The sequence below is a fragment of the Primulina tabacum genome, chromosome 6 (assembly GCF_025594145.1).
Source record: "Primulina tabacum isolate GXHZ01 chromosome 6, ASM2559414v2, whole genome shotgun sequence".
NCBI classification, from domain to species: Eukaryota; Viridiplantae; Streptophyta; class Magnoliopsida; order Lamiales; family Gesneriaceae; genus Primulina; species Primulina tabacum.
The window spans coordinates 32953774-32971900 of NC_134555.1; the positions used below are offsets into that span (position 1 = coordinate 32953774).

The window sequence follows — 18127 nt, forward strand, 5'->3', positions numbered from 1 at the left end:
GTTTGATCAGACTAAACCATTGCATTGGGCTGGCAGGGATCATCACATCCTTTCGACCGAACGTCCACTTCCACATACATAAGATCTCCGGTCATGCTTTACCGGGTGGGTTGGTCTCTGGTCATGTTTTACCACTTCCCAATCTTGATCAAAACTCGGTCATGCTTTACTGAAGTGGAGAGATCTCCGGACACGTTCTCCGGCTTCCAAACTCGTAATATAATTGGTCACAAGACATTTCGCATACCTCAAAAACATAAAGCATTTTCTTTTTGTACGTCGGATATACTTACATAACGTTGAAGGCTTTATTAGATCTCGCTTGAACTATTGCTACACATACATATGATTTACTATCATAAGAAAATAATAGATAAAAAATAAAAAAAAATCAAGTTATTAGAATAAATAAAACAGAGTTAAAAACAAGTATATGTTCTAAAACATATCGTACATGTGCTATAATAAAATTTAATTTGTTAATACACTTGCAGCTTAATTTGTCATGTTAATGTCGAAACAAAATAAATAAAAAAATTAACGCAACATTAATTCATTTAGATAGTAAATATTTATGAAAACAATCTTTTTCAATGCGTCATTTTTCCTAGTTATTATAAAAATAGAAATAGTTTTAAAAAATGTGTGGGTAGTTTGGAATATTTAAAATAATCTGTTCAGGTAATTTTTTAAAAAATAATATAATGTATTATTATATTTAAATATACCAAGAAAATAGTAAAGTTTTTTTCATTTCAAAAATCAAAATTATACTTCTCTTTTAAAATAATTTTTCATAAAAAAATCCAACCGTACACTTTTGACCTTAATTTAAGGAAAAACAAAAGAAAATTGGGGACCAAAAAGTGAACAATCGATACATACTTATATGTAAGAAGCGGCAAGCCACAAAAAATCTGAGAACATACTCGCTGTTAAAAAGCTACAGAAATCATACGTCAATGGCGGGTGTAATCAACCCCTGTTTGTTCTCCAAACTTCCATTACAAATCTCTTCCAACAAGAACAAGTGGAAATTCACATCGCGTTTCATCAAATTTCCCAATGTTTTCTGTAAATTTTCCGGCAATGAAACTGAAGCAAATCAACCCAGACGAACGGCGCCAAGAATCAGCTCTAAGAACAAAATGGAGGACTATAATACGGCCATGAAGAGAATGATGAGGAACCCGTATGAATATCATCATGATCTTGGTCAGGATTTTTTTTATCCCTTTTCTTAACTATTTATTGGGTCCATAAATTTGTTTTTATGGGATTTGAAAAACCTTTACTGGGATTGTGTGGTTTTCTTTTCTGAAGTTTAGATAGCTTGTGCTCTGCGAAGTTCTCGAAGTTTAATGGGAGAAAATTTCGCTTGTAGGGATGTTAAAATAAGATTGGTAACTCAATTTTAAGTGAAAGAAGCTTAAACAATGGCCCTTTATGAAATCTTGAATTAACAGTAATATTTATACATTCATGACTTTATTGATCATATGGAATAAGCTTATTTTACCATTTTATCTCATGGGAAGCATGAAGTAAAAATGGAGACGCATTTGCATCAATCAGGCATATCAAACATTTTGGAGTAGGGGTTGTCAACTTCGATTTTTTGATGAAAAATTTTCCTCCGACTTAAAGTTTGTAACCTTGAAGCAGCCCAACTTTTTGAATAATAATTTGATAAATGATTACCTTTTAAACACTATATCACAAGGCAGAACTTGATTGTTTATATTTCTTATGTGTATGGAAATGGAAATTCGAGAATATATTTTTTTGCAAGTTTCTGCATCTGGTTCAGTCTAGGGCAACTGCCAATTGTTGAATGGATTAATATTTAATATTGCTATTATTTGATAATATTGAGGTTTAGCATGGTGTCTCACAATAAGTTTTGCATCAGGCATGAACTATACATTGATAACTGATGATGTTATCGTCGGATCACAACCTCAGAAAGTTGAGGACATCGATCATTTGAAAGAAGAACAGACCGTGGGATATATTCTCAACTTGCAACAAGACAGAGACGTTGAGTACTGGGGAATTGACCTGCAATCTATCATAGAACGCAGCACCAAACTTGGAATCAGTCACATGAGAAGGCCTGTAAGTTAATCTTGTTTGTTGGTACCATATTCCAGTTGACATGAGTATAATATTGTGAATCAGAATCTGTCTTATTGAAATGGAATTAAATTTTAATTTAAAGATTAAATAAAGCACCCTGTATTATATTTGCAGGCAAAAGATTTTGATCCAGAATCATTGAGACTTGGATTACCCGAAGCCATTTCCTTGTTGGAGTGGGCGATTTCAGAAGGAAACGGCAGAGTATATGTACACTGTACTGCTGGTTTGGGGAGGGCACCAGCTGTTGCCATTGGTTACATGTATTGGTTTTGCAATATAAATGTGAGACTCTCTATTTACTGTTCTTTTTGCGGTATAGAAATCATTCGAGCTCATGAAAAATCATGTCTTGTAAATATTATATATTTTTTTGCAGTTGAATACAGCGTATGATACACTTACCTCGAAGAGACCTTGTGGACCAAACAAAAGAGCTATTCGTGGAGCAACATATGATTTGGCTAAAAAGGATCCTTGGAAGGAACCGTTTGAGACTTTGCCAGAATTTGCCAGAATTTGCATTTGAAGATATAGCAAACTGGGAACGAAAGCTAATTCAAGACCGTGTGCATGCCCTTCGTGAAACTTGACAACTTTGGCACAGCTTTTTTCTGAGCTTGGTTTCCATTCAAGATTGCAGCATATTATATATCTGTGATATCTCATTTTAAATGCTCCTGATGCTAAGCAAGAAGATTCACTACACTCGAAAGTAGGGAGAGATGATGAGAAAATTCAGTGCAATACCGGATGGCAGTGGCACAATCATATTTGTATTCAAATCTTTAAACAATTTGAGTTGTACGATTACTGGCCGTTTAGCGATAATAATTGCATATGATCCTAAATTTGTCTCTTTACAATATATGTTGATTAGAGATCATAGAATGTGCCATGAAAAGTAAAGATTGTGCTCAATCCCAACAAAAGAACTATCTACATAACTTTGTAAGCTGCCAAAAGCATTCTTTTTATAAATCTGGTATCAATATATTGGGTCAAACACACCGCATAAATGGTTCGGCAAATGAACATTAATACTGTCAAACGGTAATCGGTACATGGCTAGCCCAGAGGGATAGGACTCGTGTTTATTGAGAATTTGGATCTTCTGCTGTGGCTGAAAACACCTGTATTTTTTACACGAGATGATGATTTGGATCCTCTGCTGTGGCTGAAAACACCTGCACTTTTTACACGAGATGACATATACCACTAGGCACTTTGAGATGTGTTCATGGGCCCGATATTACAGACTTAAATCTCAGTACAAGATATACCACTAGGCACTTGAGATGTGTTCTCACGTCTTGTACAGTCTTCTGGATTTTCAGGAAATATCCCCATATTGCCCTCATTTAATTCTAATGAATATAGGCTCAAATAAAAAACAACTAAAAAAGGGAAAGAACCCTAGATCTGACCACTCGTTCGGGAAGGAAAAAACTGAACAACAAAGAATGGGGACAAAGAAGTATCAAATTAGTGTGAGCCAAGAAGAAGATTCATTCGCTTTCTGATAACAAGGTTGACCGAGCGACAGGTTTGTGAAGAAGGCATTGTCGAAATATATCATTTTTTATCAAAAATACTGGTGAGATTGTCATATTTTAGATGAACAACCTACTTTCTCTGTTACGATTTGTTCTTGTTTTTTGTTAATGTTTGTGGTATATTTCTCTTGAATTCGAAGTCCATGCTTCCACTTGAAACTTTTTCTTATTTTTGTATACTTTTTTTCTTAATCTTCTGCATCATTAATCTCCGACCAGTTGATTTCTTCAATTTGTTATTGCATGGTGACTCAGATTTGGACATTGACATGGATTATTATAAACTTTATATTAATAATTTATGATGTGACATCGATCTATCTGTCATGGGTGAAGAAGATGGATACACACAAGAGTTGCTAGTGTTGCAACAAATTCTTATATCTTTCTTTGTGTTCTTCACCATTGTGTCGTGTTTCTATGCCAAGTTTTTATCCAAAACAAAACGTAGGCCACATAGAAGACGTGTAAGGCATGATGATTCTGAAAGAATAATAGGAGATGTCCAATGTATTGTTAATTTGCGAATGACTCGTAATACCTTTAAACGTTTATGCTATCTCCTAACCCATGTGGGTGGGCTAGTGGAATCTAGGTATATACGAGTTGAGGAGAATGTTGCCATGTTTTTGTCTATTTTAACACACCACAAGAAAAATAGAGTTATTGGCCATGACTACCTACGTAGTGGGCATACTGTCAGCACTAATTTCCACGAAGTACTTAGATGAGTTTTGAAACTACACCCATTACTTCTCGTCAAGCCAGATCCAGTGACAAAAGACTGCTCAAACGAAGCTTGGAAATTTTTCAAGGTATAATGATATATCCTCGATTTAGTAATGATTTGCTATATACTGGTCATTTCCTCTATTTTGAAACTACACCCATTATCGTTAGCTATTTGAATTGTCGTCGATTATATGTTTTCACAATATTTTCAGGGTTGCCTTGGAGCATTGGATGGTACCTACGTGACTGTTCAAGTACCTAATAAAGACAGCCAAGATACCGAACAAGGAAAAGAACAACAGCTATTAACGTATTGGTCGTGTGTGACCGTAACATGAATTTCATTTATGCACTAACAGGCTGGGACGGATCGACGGCAGATACCAGGGTTCTTAAAGATGCAATTCACCGAGAAGATGGTCTAAAGGTTCCGCGAGGTATGAATTATTTTTCATTGTAATACTATGTCATGTGAGTTTGCGTACAATATGATTAACGACCATAAATTATATATTATAAATTTTGCGTTAATTTTACCTTATAACCAGTATATAGCACACTCCAAATCTTTCCTAAATTTGGGACAACTTTGCAGGGTGCTACTATCTATGTGATAATGGTTATGCAAAAGTTGATGAATTCTTAACACCTTACAGGAGAACAAGGTACCATATGGACGATTGGGCGATTGGAGCTAGAGGTCCACAGAACTTCAAAGAGTGTTTCAACTCAAAACATTGTCGTGCACGTAATGTATTGAAAGAGCATTTGGTCTATTAAAGAGACGGTGGGCAGTACTACGCAGTCCAACATTTTATCCTTTGCAAGTTCAGAACCATATCATATTGGCATGTATGCTTCTACATAATTTCATCCGGGCTGAAATGCCTGAATACTCACTAGAAGGGGTTGACGAAGTAATTAATATCAAAACAGAAGCTGGCGAAGAGGATTTTATTGATAATATTGAGTCTTCCCCTGCTTGGGATTTGTGGAGATATAACCTTGCAATGTCAATGTATAATAATTAAGTATAATATCACATCTAGAACATAAGCTTTATTTAATTGTAATGCAATTATGTGTACCAATTACTCTTAATACTTGTTGTGATGCTTGCAAGCGAGACTTCTTCAATATGATGTAGTTGAGTTCTTGCACTCCCTATCACACAGGCGTTTAATATATCTTTTATGTGATTCATAATCTAAATTTTGGCCATGATATTTTTGTCTTTATTTTTATTGTGCACATGGTTATGTTCTTGTTAATCTCTCAAACAATGTGCTACTTTAATTTGTTATTATGTTCTTATTATCAGGTACTACATCAACACAAATAAATATGGACATTGGAACATGTAGCAGTACAATGGCTAACAAGGTGAAGAAATCTGAAAAAATTCGTCGGGTGTGGAGTTCTCGTGAGGAGGAAATATCGATATAATCATTGAAGGAAGCAATTGCAAATGGTTGGAAAAGTGAGAACGGTTTCAAATGTGACTACTTGAATTTCATAGAGAAGTCAATAATGAAAATATTCCCAGGGAATGACTTACGAGGATGTCCACATATCAACTCGAAAATTCATGTATGGAAAAAAATGAAGGCACATTGGTTACCATGTTGAGTAGAAGTGGAATGAGGTGGAATGATACACAAAAAATGATCGAGGCGTCGGATTAAGCGTGGATGCATTTGTCAAGGTAAAACGTTTACTTGAAAGTAAAAATATTGTTTAATTTTTTATTTTATAATATATATTTTTTCTGTAACATATTAAGTTTAGAAAACTGAATCTATTTTCTTGAAAAACAAATTCACATATTGATAGTATTGTCAAAACATGGCGATTCAAGTCACGGCCACATTATATAGATTGATGTGAAATATTTGGATTTGATCGTGCAACAGGGGGAAGAACATCGACTTTCGCAACTGCAGTTCAACAAGTTCTGAACATTGGCTATGTCATAGGAGCTGACATGAATGTAGGATTCTAAGTGTTAGAGTAGATGCCCTGCAAGCCAACAGTTGGCTAGAGAATTTATTGACTCAAGTGTAATAAACAATTTTTATTTTAATATAATTCATTATTTCATGGTTTGTTATTTTTTTATTTGTATACCCATGTGATCAACATAAAAAAAGACATTGATTATACTTTAATACAAATGAATTGTAATTCGATGTTGAAACTCATTTGTAAACACTGTATAATCTAAATTCGTTCCTAGTCGATCCAGCCGCCTAAAACATGGATAAAGGTCGCTTGAGCTCGAGACTAGCATTTGTGATGTTTTGTACCGCATTTTATGTCCAAACATGCAGATGGGTAGTCATATGTTGATTATACCGAACTACCCTCCCTCGGACTTTCCAAGTGGTTATCATTCATCGAGAGGATAAGTCCGTGGTTATGATTGTACACCATTAGTCCTTACGACCCGAGACAACACTGAGGCTCTATATGCTAGGGTTGTGCTTTGACTCGTTTACCGACTCTAGGAGGGTCATCAGGTGGCGAGATTGGGTACAGTTGCGACATATATAGGAGCCAGTGCATTGTAGTTTGGTATTCACCAGTCACCTACGGATGTGGATATCCTATGTGATCTGATGAAATAATAGTGCATGGAATCTCTGGCCAGAGTATGAGATGTACGTTAGAGAAGGAGTTCTCCAACTTTACATGTGATGCCACTATTTATTCTCAAAGATGTGTCACATAGTTATCGAATTATTATGCAACCCTCGATGAAATAATGGTTGCAGATTCGATCGGGATATATGAGATGAAGGGATCATACTGTACATTAATCATAATCGACTGGTTCTTGCGGGCACTCTCAGTGATATCATGATTTCTGACATTCTTAGGATCAATAGTTGATACATAGAACATGGCAAATTTGGGTAAGCCCGAATAAATGATTATGTCCTGAATCACAAAGAGTTGTGAACCCATGACTAGCTGTATCCCTGAACTATTGAGGGTTACACAAGGATTTATTAACTTGTTCCCGTTGAGATAATAAATTCAATGAGTTGAATTTATAAGAAATAAGTTTGATATGATCAATCGATAAGCTTATAAATAAAGTTTATAAAAGCTTTTAGAAATTTTGAGAGCATGACTGCTAAGACAGTCAAAAGAAGTGCACATGCCTTATTTAGACATTGGTGATCTCGAAACTAAAGTGTGCATCATAGTAACAAACAAGTTGAAATTGTCACATCGATGATGTTGGATCGTCGATCGGGATTATGATGAGATTAATGTAATGGGAGCATGGATCATGGGCTTGTAAGAGTATAAGCACATCATGCTAATTTATTAAAGTTCAAATGGGCTTTAATAGTTAACTTATATTTTAATTGAGTTAAAATATAGCTCATTAAGTTTTTATAAAATATGGTATTGATTTATGTAATATGGAAATATTCATGATACCATAATTTTATAAAACTTGCACACAAAGCAAAATAACAGTAATGCATAATATTCTCAAAATGATATGCATCATTCGAGATTGACCATGTTTGGACATGGATTAAAAATCTTTAATTAACTTAATTAATTGGATTAATTAAGTAAAGAAAGATTAATATTAAAATAAGATTTTATTATTCTTATTGAACACGGCATGCATTCAAAAGGGATTGACTTTGATTAGGGCATGCAAATATTTTTTAGAATCTTTAATTGACTTAATTAATACAATTAATTAAGGAAATAGAAGATTAGAAAGAAAAAATAAAAATTTGATTCTTATTTACGTGAATGGGGCATTCGAGAGTTTTTGAGAGAAAGATATTCGGCTCTTTCTACCAACCGATGTGGGGACCCGGACGCTAATTCATTCTTCTCAATCATTATTAGGATCAATTAATTAAATTGGGTCATAAATTTTTTTTAAAATGTTGAACACTATACAAACAAGTGTACAAAATCTATAATAAATTAGGTCTCATCTCATTCAAATTATAAGATCAAGTTTAATATCTACAACATGATCCAAAGTACAAGTCTTGTACAAAAGTAAATCATAACAAACTAAGGTTCAACCACTACATATCAAGTGATGAAAATCAACTCTACTTCTGGGTCCGAATCTCCACTCTAATCTCAATCTCTCATCCTCTTCTCGACCCTGATCATGTCCCACCTGTTGTCATGCACACATACAAACACAACAACAGCCGGATAACTCTGGTGAGAAATATATTCCCAGTATAAACAACGTATACATGCATTTCATATAAACATATATAAAAGCATAGAACAATTATCAATAGCATGTATCATAATCTGAAAAACATGAATCGATATAAAACTATAAATCAAAATCTTTGACTCTTAATCTCTTACTCGACTCTTATCTAGGGATCCCGGTTCGAATAAGAACGCAACAGTCTCCCACCTACTCTTCCCAGCTAGATGGTTTGTACGTTCTTATTCCCAGACTTTGGCCTTCTATATTGAATCTCTACAATAGGAGTTGAACTACTCCTAAGCAACATCGATATAAACCAAATGTCCAGTGACTTGGCACCTCTGCCAAAGACATGGCACATCTGCCAAAGACTCTCTGCATGCTTTGCTATAAATCGATAGACTAAGCATATCAATCTCTTGAATTGCAAACATCAAAGCAATTACAATAAAGTATGTGGTTTTGGGAAACTCAAGCTATCTCTGACTCGAGTCATATCTTCCCGATTTAACATTGATTTATACCTTTCTTTTGTCGATCTCACGAAGTCGAAGTCTTGAATTCGAAGCTGTCAATACTCAATCTGGCAATGACATTTGAGGAGTACAATATCAATATACAACTCAATCAATACTGGATATGATCAGAACTCAATCTAATTCTGTTTCGACGGCATAACAGCACCATCTCGATTTACCCAGCAATACAATATCAATAGATACAAATCTCAACTCATAATCAATAGCGAACACAATCTGATACAAAATCAGTATATTCTCAATCAAATCAAATCTGAAAATTATAACAATTTCATACGGTATCCGTTCTTCAATCCGGTTTTGATTATACGATTGCTACAATCTCAGGAACACATAATATAGATCAAATCATGATTCCTTCAATACCATATTTTCAAACCATAAAAGAAAGTAATAAAACTTACGTCCTTTTGAAGTTCTTGTCAAGAGGAGTACGAAACTAAAGTCGGATCGAAAATCAGACGGTCGGATCTTGTTTAACTCTCAAATTCCTAGAATGAAAAGCTGGATGATTTCATGAAGCTTTCTCGGTTCTTTGCTACCAAATCTGAAGGAAAATGAATAAGTTTATCCTTTTATTGCATGGCAAGAACAAGTGGCTTAATCTTTGTACTGCACGTCTCGCGCATATGCGCGACCATCATCGGTGCATATGCGCGACCATCATCGGTGCATATGCGCGAGACCTACTGTCTCGTCGCATAACACTTCAACTGCTCGCGCATATGCGCGCACTGTCTCGGCAGTTCTTCACTTCACAAGCTCGCGCATATGCGCGCCTCTTCTCGCGCATATGCGCGAGGTCTTCTGCCCCGGCACTTGGTACTCGCGCATATGCGCGCATCTCTGCCGCACAAGTGCGCGATACCTACTGGATTTCACATATGCAAAACTCATGCATTTCCAATTCTGGTCTCGGAGTGGTCCTTCTATAATCACATTAATTCATAATCAATAATCTCAGATTAACAGAATAAAATCTCGGGCATTACAATTTTCCCCTTTTTGAGAGAAAGATATTCGGCTCTTTCAAAAGAAGAGAGAAGGATGCTCTTGAAAAACCTTTTTCTCTTTTGCAAGAAAAATTTGTCTAATGGCATTGAGTCAATTTCTTCTTCGTGTTCTATTTCTACGCAAAATATATTCTATTTTCTAGTGATATTTAGAAGAGGAATAAATATTCCAGTCGTAGACCTGATTCGGAGATTGAAAAAAGTTCTTAAGGATTTCAACAAGAGCTATATCCGCTAACACCGTAATAGTTGGAGCCGAGTGAATTAATTCACTAAAGGTATATTACTAAACACCCTATGAATGTTTATTAAAATCATACGAGTACTCAAACAAATATTTTGATTGTCAAAATAAAATAAAAATTTTAAAACTTCTGCTGCGTTTGGGCACGAGAAAACCAAGATCCAACACGAAACACGAAGACATACCCCTCAACATGGAGGGGGTGGTGAATCTAATTCTGTTGCAAATACGACCTCCTTCAATGTATTGGAGAATCAAAAATATACTAAAAATAAACGAAAACAAGCAACGTAAGGTGAATAATTATTTGTTGATGCCATCAATAACTTTACTGCTATGAAAAAGAAGGCAATAACTGATCTTGGTAAACGTCTTAGTCACGACTATGAGATCACGATGCCTGTTTCAAAGGATGTACTGGATGTGTTACAAAAGATTCCTGGACTAAGCAAGGATGAGAAGAAATTGCACATAGATATTGGTAGATAAACCAAAGAAGTTAGCATTGTTCTTCAGTCTTCACGATGATTACAAATTATCGTTTGTGAGAAGGATTACTAAAATAGATTGATAGTGTTGTGTTGGTTCTATCTTGTTTCTTTCTATGTTACCTTCCTCTTTGTTGATGTGTTATTGCAAGATATGTATTTTGCTAAGTGGAAGTAACTGTGCTACATCATGATATGTGTCTTCCACTTTTTTCGAACATATATAGATTTATTTGGGGAAAATATATGATATGGTATTCCAAAAATTAATGGGTTCTTGTTAGAATTTTCAGGTGAGTTGTTTGTAGTAATATTTGTGAAATATTTGGAAAATATATCATATTTGAAGAGTAATTGTTTAGCTTTTCATCCATCATTAATTCTTGCGTTTCCCCCAACCTCTACTGCATGTCCTTAGATTCGATAAAATCTGCATATATGTTTCCAAGCCAACTTTATGTCCATGGTAACATGTTTTTCTCATACACGAAACATCTTTCCTTGCACACCAATTCTTTCGCTGTGCATGGAGATTCGATTTTTAAGCAAAATTTTAGGCTTCCACGTATCATATTAGGACGATCTTTGTGTTTAAATTTATCTCTTTAAACAATTACTCTTCACAAAGCAAATGAAATTATTACTTGTAACGCCTCCCAAAAAAGAGTCTATTACTATGTTATATATATTAACACATTAAATAAATTTCAAATTACTGTCTATGAGAAAAAAAATCATCATACAAAATATGATGTAGTTGAGTTATAATCTCCAAAAAAATTGATACATATTTTATCTCTAGAAGGATCTCAATCCAATGTTGTACAATTGTGCTTTTAAATGTGGTTTGAAAGATGTAAAATAGAAGAAGAAGAAAAAATTATGAAACTAACTTGATAATATACATTAGCAACTCATAAAAAGGCGCATCGAAAATTGTGAACTGTGCGAAAGTTCAAAACACGGTAAAAATAAATATGATAATTATTTTTAGCTTTGCCTTTATGCTTAAAATTTGAACCTTTGAGTCACTTATTCTCACGTCCTTTCACTTCAAAGCACTGGATATGAATGTATAAAGTGAGTCTTTTGATTCATTTGCTTTTGTCTCTAAAAACTGAAAATTTCAAGATTGCACTCACACATACTAAAATAATAAGCATTAATAAGGAAAAATGATTAAGAAACATTATATCAAATACATTTTTACTTAACCATTAAAAAGGTGTGACAAAACCTCAGGCATAAGCTTCACAACAATTACACTATATACTTTGCGCAAAAGCAGCACAACAAACTTACTTTAACTTTCAAACTACCATAACATATATACATTTTTGAGAAGCAACAAAAGACACAAAAAAGAGGTCATACACACCATTACATTCAATATCCAACACGATTCTCAGACACTTTTTTTCATCGATGAACAACTAGACTGTGAGCTTTGGATATCAGTTTGTTTTCCATAGCACTTGTTACTTCCACCTCTCACCATGGTTGGCGCGTTGATGCGATCCAAAGTCTTCATCCTGCTATAGCCAGCATATTTAAATTCAACATTGACAAGCACATCATTCTTGGTTGTCGGCCTCTCCTTATCACATGGGGATTTTTTCTATGCAGAAGAACCAACTACATCTTGGAGACTGCTGGAATTTTTACGTTTAGGAGGTGATGGTAAAATCTCAACTTCGTCGTCTGAAGAAAGATAAATATACCCAGTCTTATTTCCAGTAACTGGGCAGCAGGTATTGCCAACTACTTGTAACACTGTCATCAGAAGCTTGTGTCTTTTTGGGCTTTTTTTAAAAATATTTCTATTTAAAAAACAATTCATTAAAATATTGTAAAATGGAAGATGTTGTATAAATATTGCAATCCGTTAGTGTCTGTCCCAGATTCTATTTTTTTTTAAAACAAGGGGACTCACGGATTCCTAAAATCCGTGACAGTCTGTCACGGATTCTAAGACTGTGATGTACTGTCATGGATTCTAAAGAATCCGTGTATAATCATCTTCCCCCTTTAAATAGAAATGCTATTCTCCTTGAAATAGCGTGTATTCCCTCCATTTCATCTGCCCAAAATATTCCTTCCTCCGATTCATTCTCGCAGATTATTTCCTTCCTCCGATTCATATGCGTAAAATCCATCTTTTCTCTTTCAACCTTGTATTAATATTATTTATTGATTTTATCATTCATTTCATTCGAAGAGATATCAAGAGGTAATGTTTAATTTCGTTGATAATATTATAATTATATATTAAGAAGTAATATGTGAGGCCCGGGGCCGAAGAGGGCGGGGGGTGATCGCCGGTGCCATGAGGTTGCACGGACAATAAGCGGCTCCTGGCAGGCTTCTTGGTGGAGGGAACATGAATGAACCGATCCCACACCGGAATGAGAGGGATTCCGAGACTGTTCAATGTAATGGACTGTACAGTTGAAGAGGGCTTAAAAGATTTGATTTGTACTACTAATATCACGAAGGTGCATCTTATTTTCAGTAGCTCATCACATAAGAACTTCAAAGTTAAGCGTGCTTGACTTGGGGTAATTTTGGGATGGGTGACCTCATGGGAAGTTTTTCAGGGTGCGTGTGGGCTCCTCGCAGGCTTCTAGGTGGAGGGAACATGAATGAACCGATCCCACACCGGAATGAGAGGGATTCCGAGACTGTTCAATGTAATGGACTGTACAGTTGAAGAGGGCTTAAAAGATTTGATTTGTACTATTCATATCACGAAAGTGCATCTTCTTTTCAGTAGCTCATCACATAAGAACTCCAAAGTTAAGCGTGCTTAACTTGGGGTAATTTTGGGATGGGTGACCTCCTGGGAAGTTTCCCATGGTGCGTGTGAGTAGGACATAAGCACGCTGGAAAAACTCATCTTGATACAGTGAGGACAGTCATCAAATCTGGGGCGTTACAGTAAAGGGTTGGTATCAGAGCAATGGTTCCTGTCCTGTAAAGGGTTGTGCCACTATCAGCGCCGGAAAGATCAGTCGTCAAGCCTCAAAGTTGTAAGTTTTTTACATGCTTTATATGATTTTATGATGTTACCTGCATAATTATATGAATCATATGTTTACGTCACATGTTTAATAGCTTTACGATAATATATTATTTTTATGCTTTAGAATTTTTATACGTGTCACGATTTTTGGGTTTTAGTATTGACGTTTTACTTTTTGGGCTCTAAGTTAATCATGAATATTATGAATGCTTTGGGACACGTAGATTTTCTAAGAAATATTTATGATTCATGGTTTGAAAAAAAAATCAAAAAGTAAAAACGTCAATATTGAAAAAAAATAATTTCTTAATTCATATCGTAACACGTATAAAAATTCTAAAGCATAAAAATCATATATTATCGTAAAACTATTAAACATGTGACGTAAACATATGATTCATATAATTATGCAGGTAACATCATAAAATCATATAAAGCATGTAAAAACTTACAACTTTGAGGCTTGACGACTGATCTTTCCGGCGCTGATGGTGGCACAACCCTTTACAGGAACCATTGCTCTGATACCAACCCTTTACTGTAACGCCCCAGATTTGATGACTGTCATCACTATATCAAGACGAGTCTTTCCAGCGTGCTTATGTCCTCACTCACACACACCCTGGGAAACTTCCCAAGAGGTCACCCATCCCAAAATTACCTCAAGTCAAGCACGCTTAACTTTGGAGTTTTTATGTGATGAGCTACTGAAAAAAAGATGCACATTCGTGATATGAGTAGGACAAATCAAATCTTTTAAGCCCTCTTCAACTGTACAGTCCATTACATTGAACAGTCTCGGAATCCCTCTCATTCCGGTGTGGGATCGGTTCATTCATGTTCCCTCCATCTAGAAGCCTGCCAGGAGCCGCTCATTGTCCGTGCAACCTCATGGCACCGGCGATCACCCCCCGTCCTCTTCGACCCTGGGCCTCACATGCCCACCAGCTTCCGCTTGGTTCGTCCCGGAACCACACCGTACTAAGAGAGGTCGGCTCTGATACCAACTGTAACACCCTAGATTTGATGACTGTCCTCACTGTATCAAGACGAGTCTTTCCAGCGTGCTTATGTCCTCACTCACACGCACCCTGGGAAACTTCCCAGGAGGTCACTAATCCCAAAATTGCCTCAAGTCAAGCACGCTTAACTTTGGAGTTCTTATGTGATGAGCTACTGAAAAGAAGATGCACCTTCGTGATATGAGTAGTACAAATCAAATCTTCTAAGCCCTCTTCAACTGTACAGTCCATTACATTGAACAATCTCGGAATCCCTCTCATTCCGGTGTGGGATCGGTTCATTCATGTTCCCTCCACCTAGAAGCCTGCCATGAGCCGCTCATTCTCCGTGCAACCTCATGGCACCGGCGATCACCCCCCGTCCTCTTCGGCCCCGGGCCTCACATAATATTTTCTTTTGTGTAATATTTTTTATAATACTTGTCATTTATTTCAGATATTAGCATCGTTCATTGATATTATTACAAGTTCCGTATAATTACGTCTGAGAAGGTAATTAAGTAATTTTTTAAATATTTTATTTGTATTATTTATATTGTATTAATGGAATTATAATTTTGTTCACTAACATTATATGATTAAGTATAATTTAGTTAAATAATATATTTTTAATATTAATTGTGATATTAAAAAAAAGTAGGAATTTTAAAAATAAATAAATATAATTTTGTGATTTTTGAAAATATTTCAAGGTTAGTATTTTTAATATAATTAATTTAATTTAATATAAGAATGAGTTAATAATATTCTACTAAATACTAGTGAAATTATAAATTATTTTGTTACGTTTTTAAAAAAAAAATTATAAAAATTTATAATATGAAATAGTGTTTAGTTACTCTATAACTTTTGTCACTTTAATATAATTTATATAATATTATAAATATGTTTATGTTAATGCAAAATTGTATAAAAAATTAATAATTCTAATTAAAATATTTTTATCCAACTATATATTTTAAAATAACTTTCTTAAAACTTAAATATAAGTAAATTATATTAATTTTTATTGTCAAATTAAATTATGGGTTATATACAAAACAATTTTGAAAAATATTACTTTATGTTGTAAAACAGGTTTTCGTACCATATTTTTTTATTATAAAAACAAACATATGTTTGAATAAATTTATTTTGTAATTAAATTGATTTGAAATTATTTATTTTAATAAAATAATAGTAATTATTTAAGTGATTCTTGAAATTTAAGTCAATATAAGTATATTTTAATATATGTCTAATAAACTCATAATTAAATTTTTTTATGATTGTATGACATTATATATTAGTTTTCGCTCCAGACATGGATACTGTGAGGGCCTTACTTTACGTAGGTGGCTATGTGATTATTGAAGATGCTAGGATTGGATATAGTATCCATGCGACCAGGCCCATGAAAATACCACGGTCTATTACATTTTCCCAATTGGTGAACTATGTGCATCGCATGCTGGAGATTGACCCATCAAAATTCTGCATCAAATTTTCAACGAAATATTCTTATATTTCGTGGTCTCGTTACATTGAAGAGCATGTCTATATCACTGATGATGATAGTCTACAATTTATGTTTGATTTTTCGGCACTGGATTGCATGTACTTGTATGTTGATTCATCACCAGTGTTACAGAACGTAAGTGATTACGATTTTGATGCAGTCATGCCGGTGATAATGCAAGGTTTGGGAACCGTAGGTTTAAATCAAGCGGGACCTTTTATGTATCACATCGATGAACAGTCAACTAAGACATATTCTGGGATCGACACTGGTCCTTGGGATCACCATATCGCTCACACCGAAGAAGACTATGCATGGGGGATGAATAGAACATGCCAATGGGATTTTAATCAAGGAGGTTGGGATCATCATATCACGGTTCTCTCAGGAGTTGATGTTGCATGGGGTTTGATTAGAACAAGACAATTGGATTAAAATTCATGAGATGATGAAGAGAATACCACAAATGTTAGACATTTCGAAAGTTCTAATATGGTTGCAAATATTCCCACCACAATTACAAAACACATGGCTGAGAAAGATGATTTATTTGGGAACAGTTCTCATCATGGCATGAATAGCGATGATGATTTGTATGCTACATCAATTGACGGAGAAGATGGAGTCCACGTTGTCAATGCAAATGAAGGGACATCGTCGCATGTCCTGATGTCTGGAGTTACCATGATAGAGGACTTTCCTAATGCATCAGAGCAACATTTACGTGAAATTCCCCAATTTTTCAAAGAAGTATATGACGAACAAATTTCAAATTCATTTGGTCTTCCTTCAGCATCACGAACAAAATTTTACAATCCTGATAGGCCTGAGCTCGCTGTGAAAATGGTTTTTAAGAGAAAAAAGATTTAATAGCTTCAGTGAATGATTTTTTTGTTCGGGTTTTGATACGTGAATATATCGTTATCGAAAGTTCTCCGACCATTTGGAAGGTCAAATGCAAGAACGGGTAAGAAGGTGGCAATTGTGGGTGGGGACTTCGAGCATCAATGAAAAATAAATTAGGCTATTTCATGATCACAAAATATGGTGATGAACATACATGCATATCTAGCCAAGTGGGTATAGATCACCACAACCTTGACGTCAACATGATAGTCAATACACTTTTGGGAATCGTGCGATGTGATCCTTCATATGAGATCAAGTATGTGCGAGAAAGTATTAAAGCAAATATGGGTATGATATATCGTATGCTAAGGCATGACAGAGTTTGAAGCGCACGGTGGGGATCGTCTATGGCACTTGGGAAAGCTCTGTAACTTTGCTTCCTAAATATATGGGTGCTTTGTCGAAGTACAATCCAAGAACTATTGTAGAGTGGAAGCACCTTCAACCGTATGACCAGCCACATAAAATTTTGAACTTTGTATTTTGGGCCTTCAAACCATGTATAGATGGTTTTCGACATTGTCGCAACATAATCAGTATAGACGGTATTTGTTACTAGAGACTGTAGAGGTGTGTGCCTTATATCTGTTAGACATGCGGGTATAACAAGTGCATTGCAAGATCTCCCTGACTTCAAGCCTCTCTGTGGTGTTCATCGTTTTTGTTTGAGGCATTTTGCTCTAATTTCAACAGTAATTAGTTCAAAAAATTCGTTTGAAGGATTTATGTTGGGAAGTAGGGACGCAACA

General features: G+C 35.1%; 1 protein-coding gene across 1 annotated transcript; it reads left to right on the forward strand.

Annotated features, from left to right (window-relative positions):
* Window positions 1-898: 898 nt before the first annotated feature.
* Window positions 899-2981, forward strand: LOC142548140 (phosphoglucan phosphatase LSF2, chloroplastic-like). Its single transcript, XM_075656474.1, has 4 exons — window positions 899-1215; window positions 1913-2118; window positions 2254-2424; window positions 2519-2981. Exons 1-4 carry the CDS (start codon window positions 963-965, stop codon window positions 2666-2668), a joined length of 780 nt encoding a protein of 259 aa, XP_075512589.1. The 5' UTR covers window positions 899-962; the 3' UTR covers window positions 2669-2981.
* The last annotated feature ends 15146 nt before the right edge of the window (window positions 2982-18127 follow it).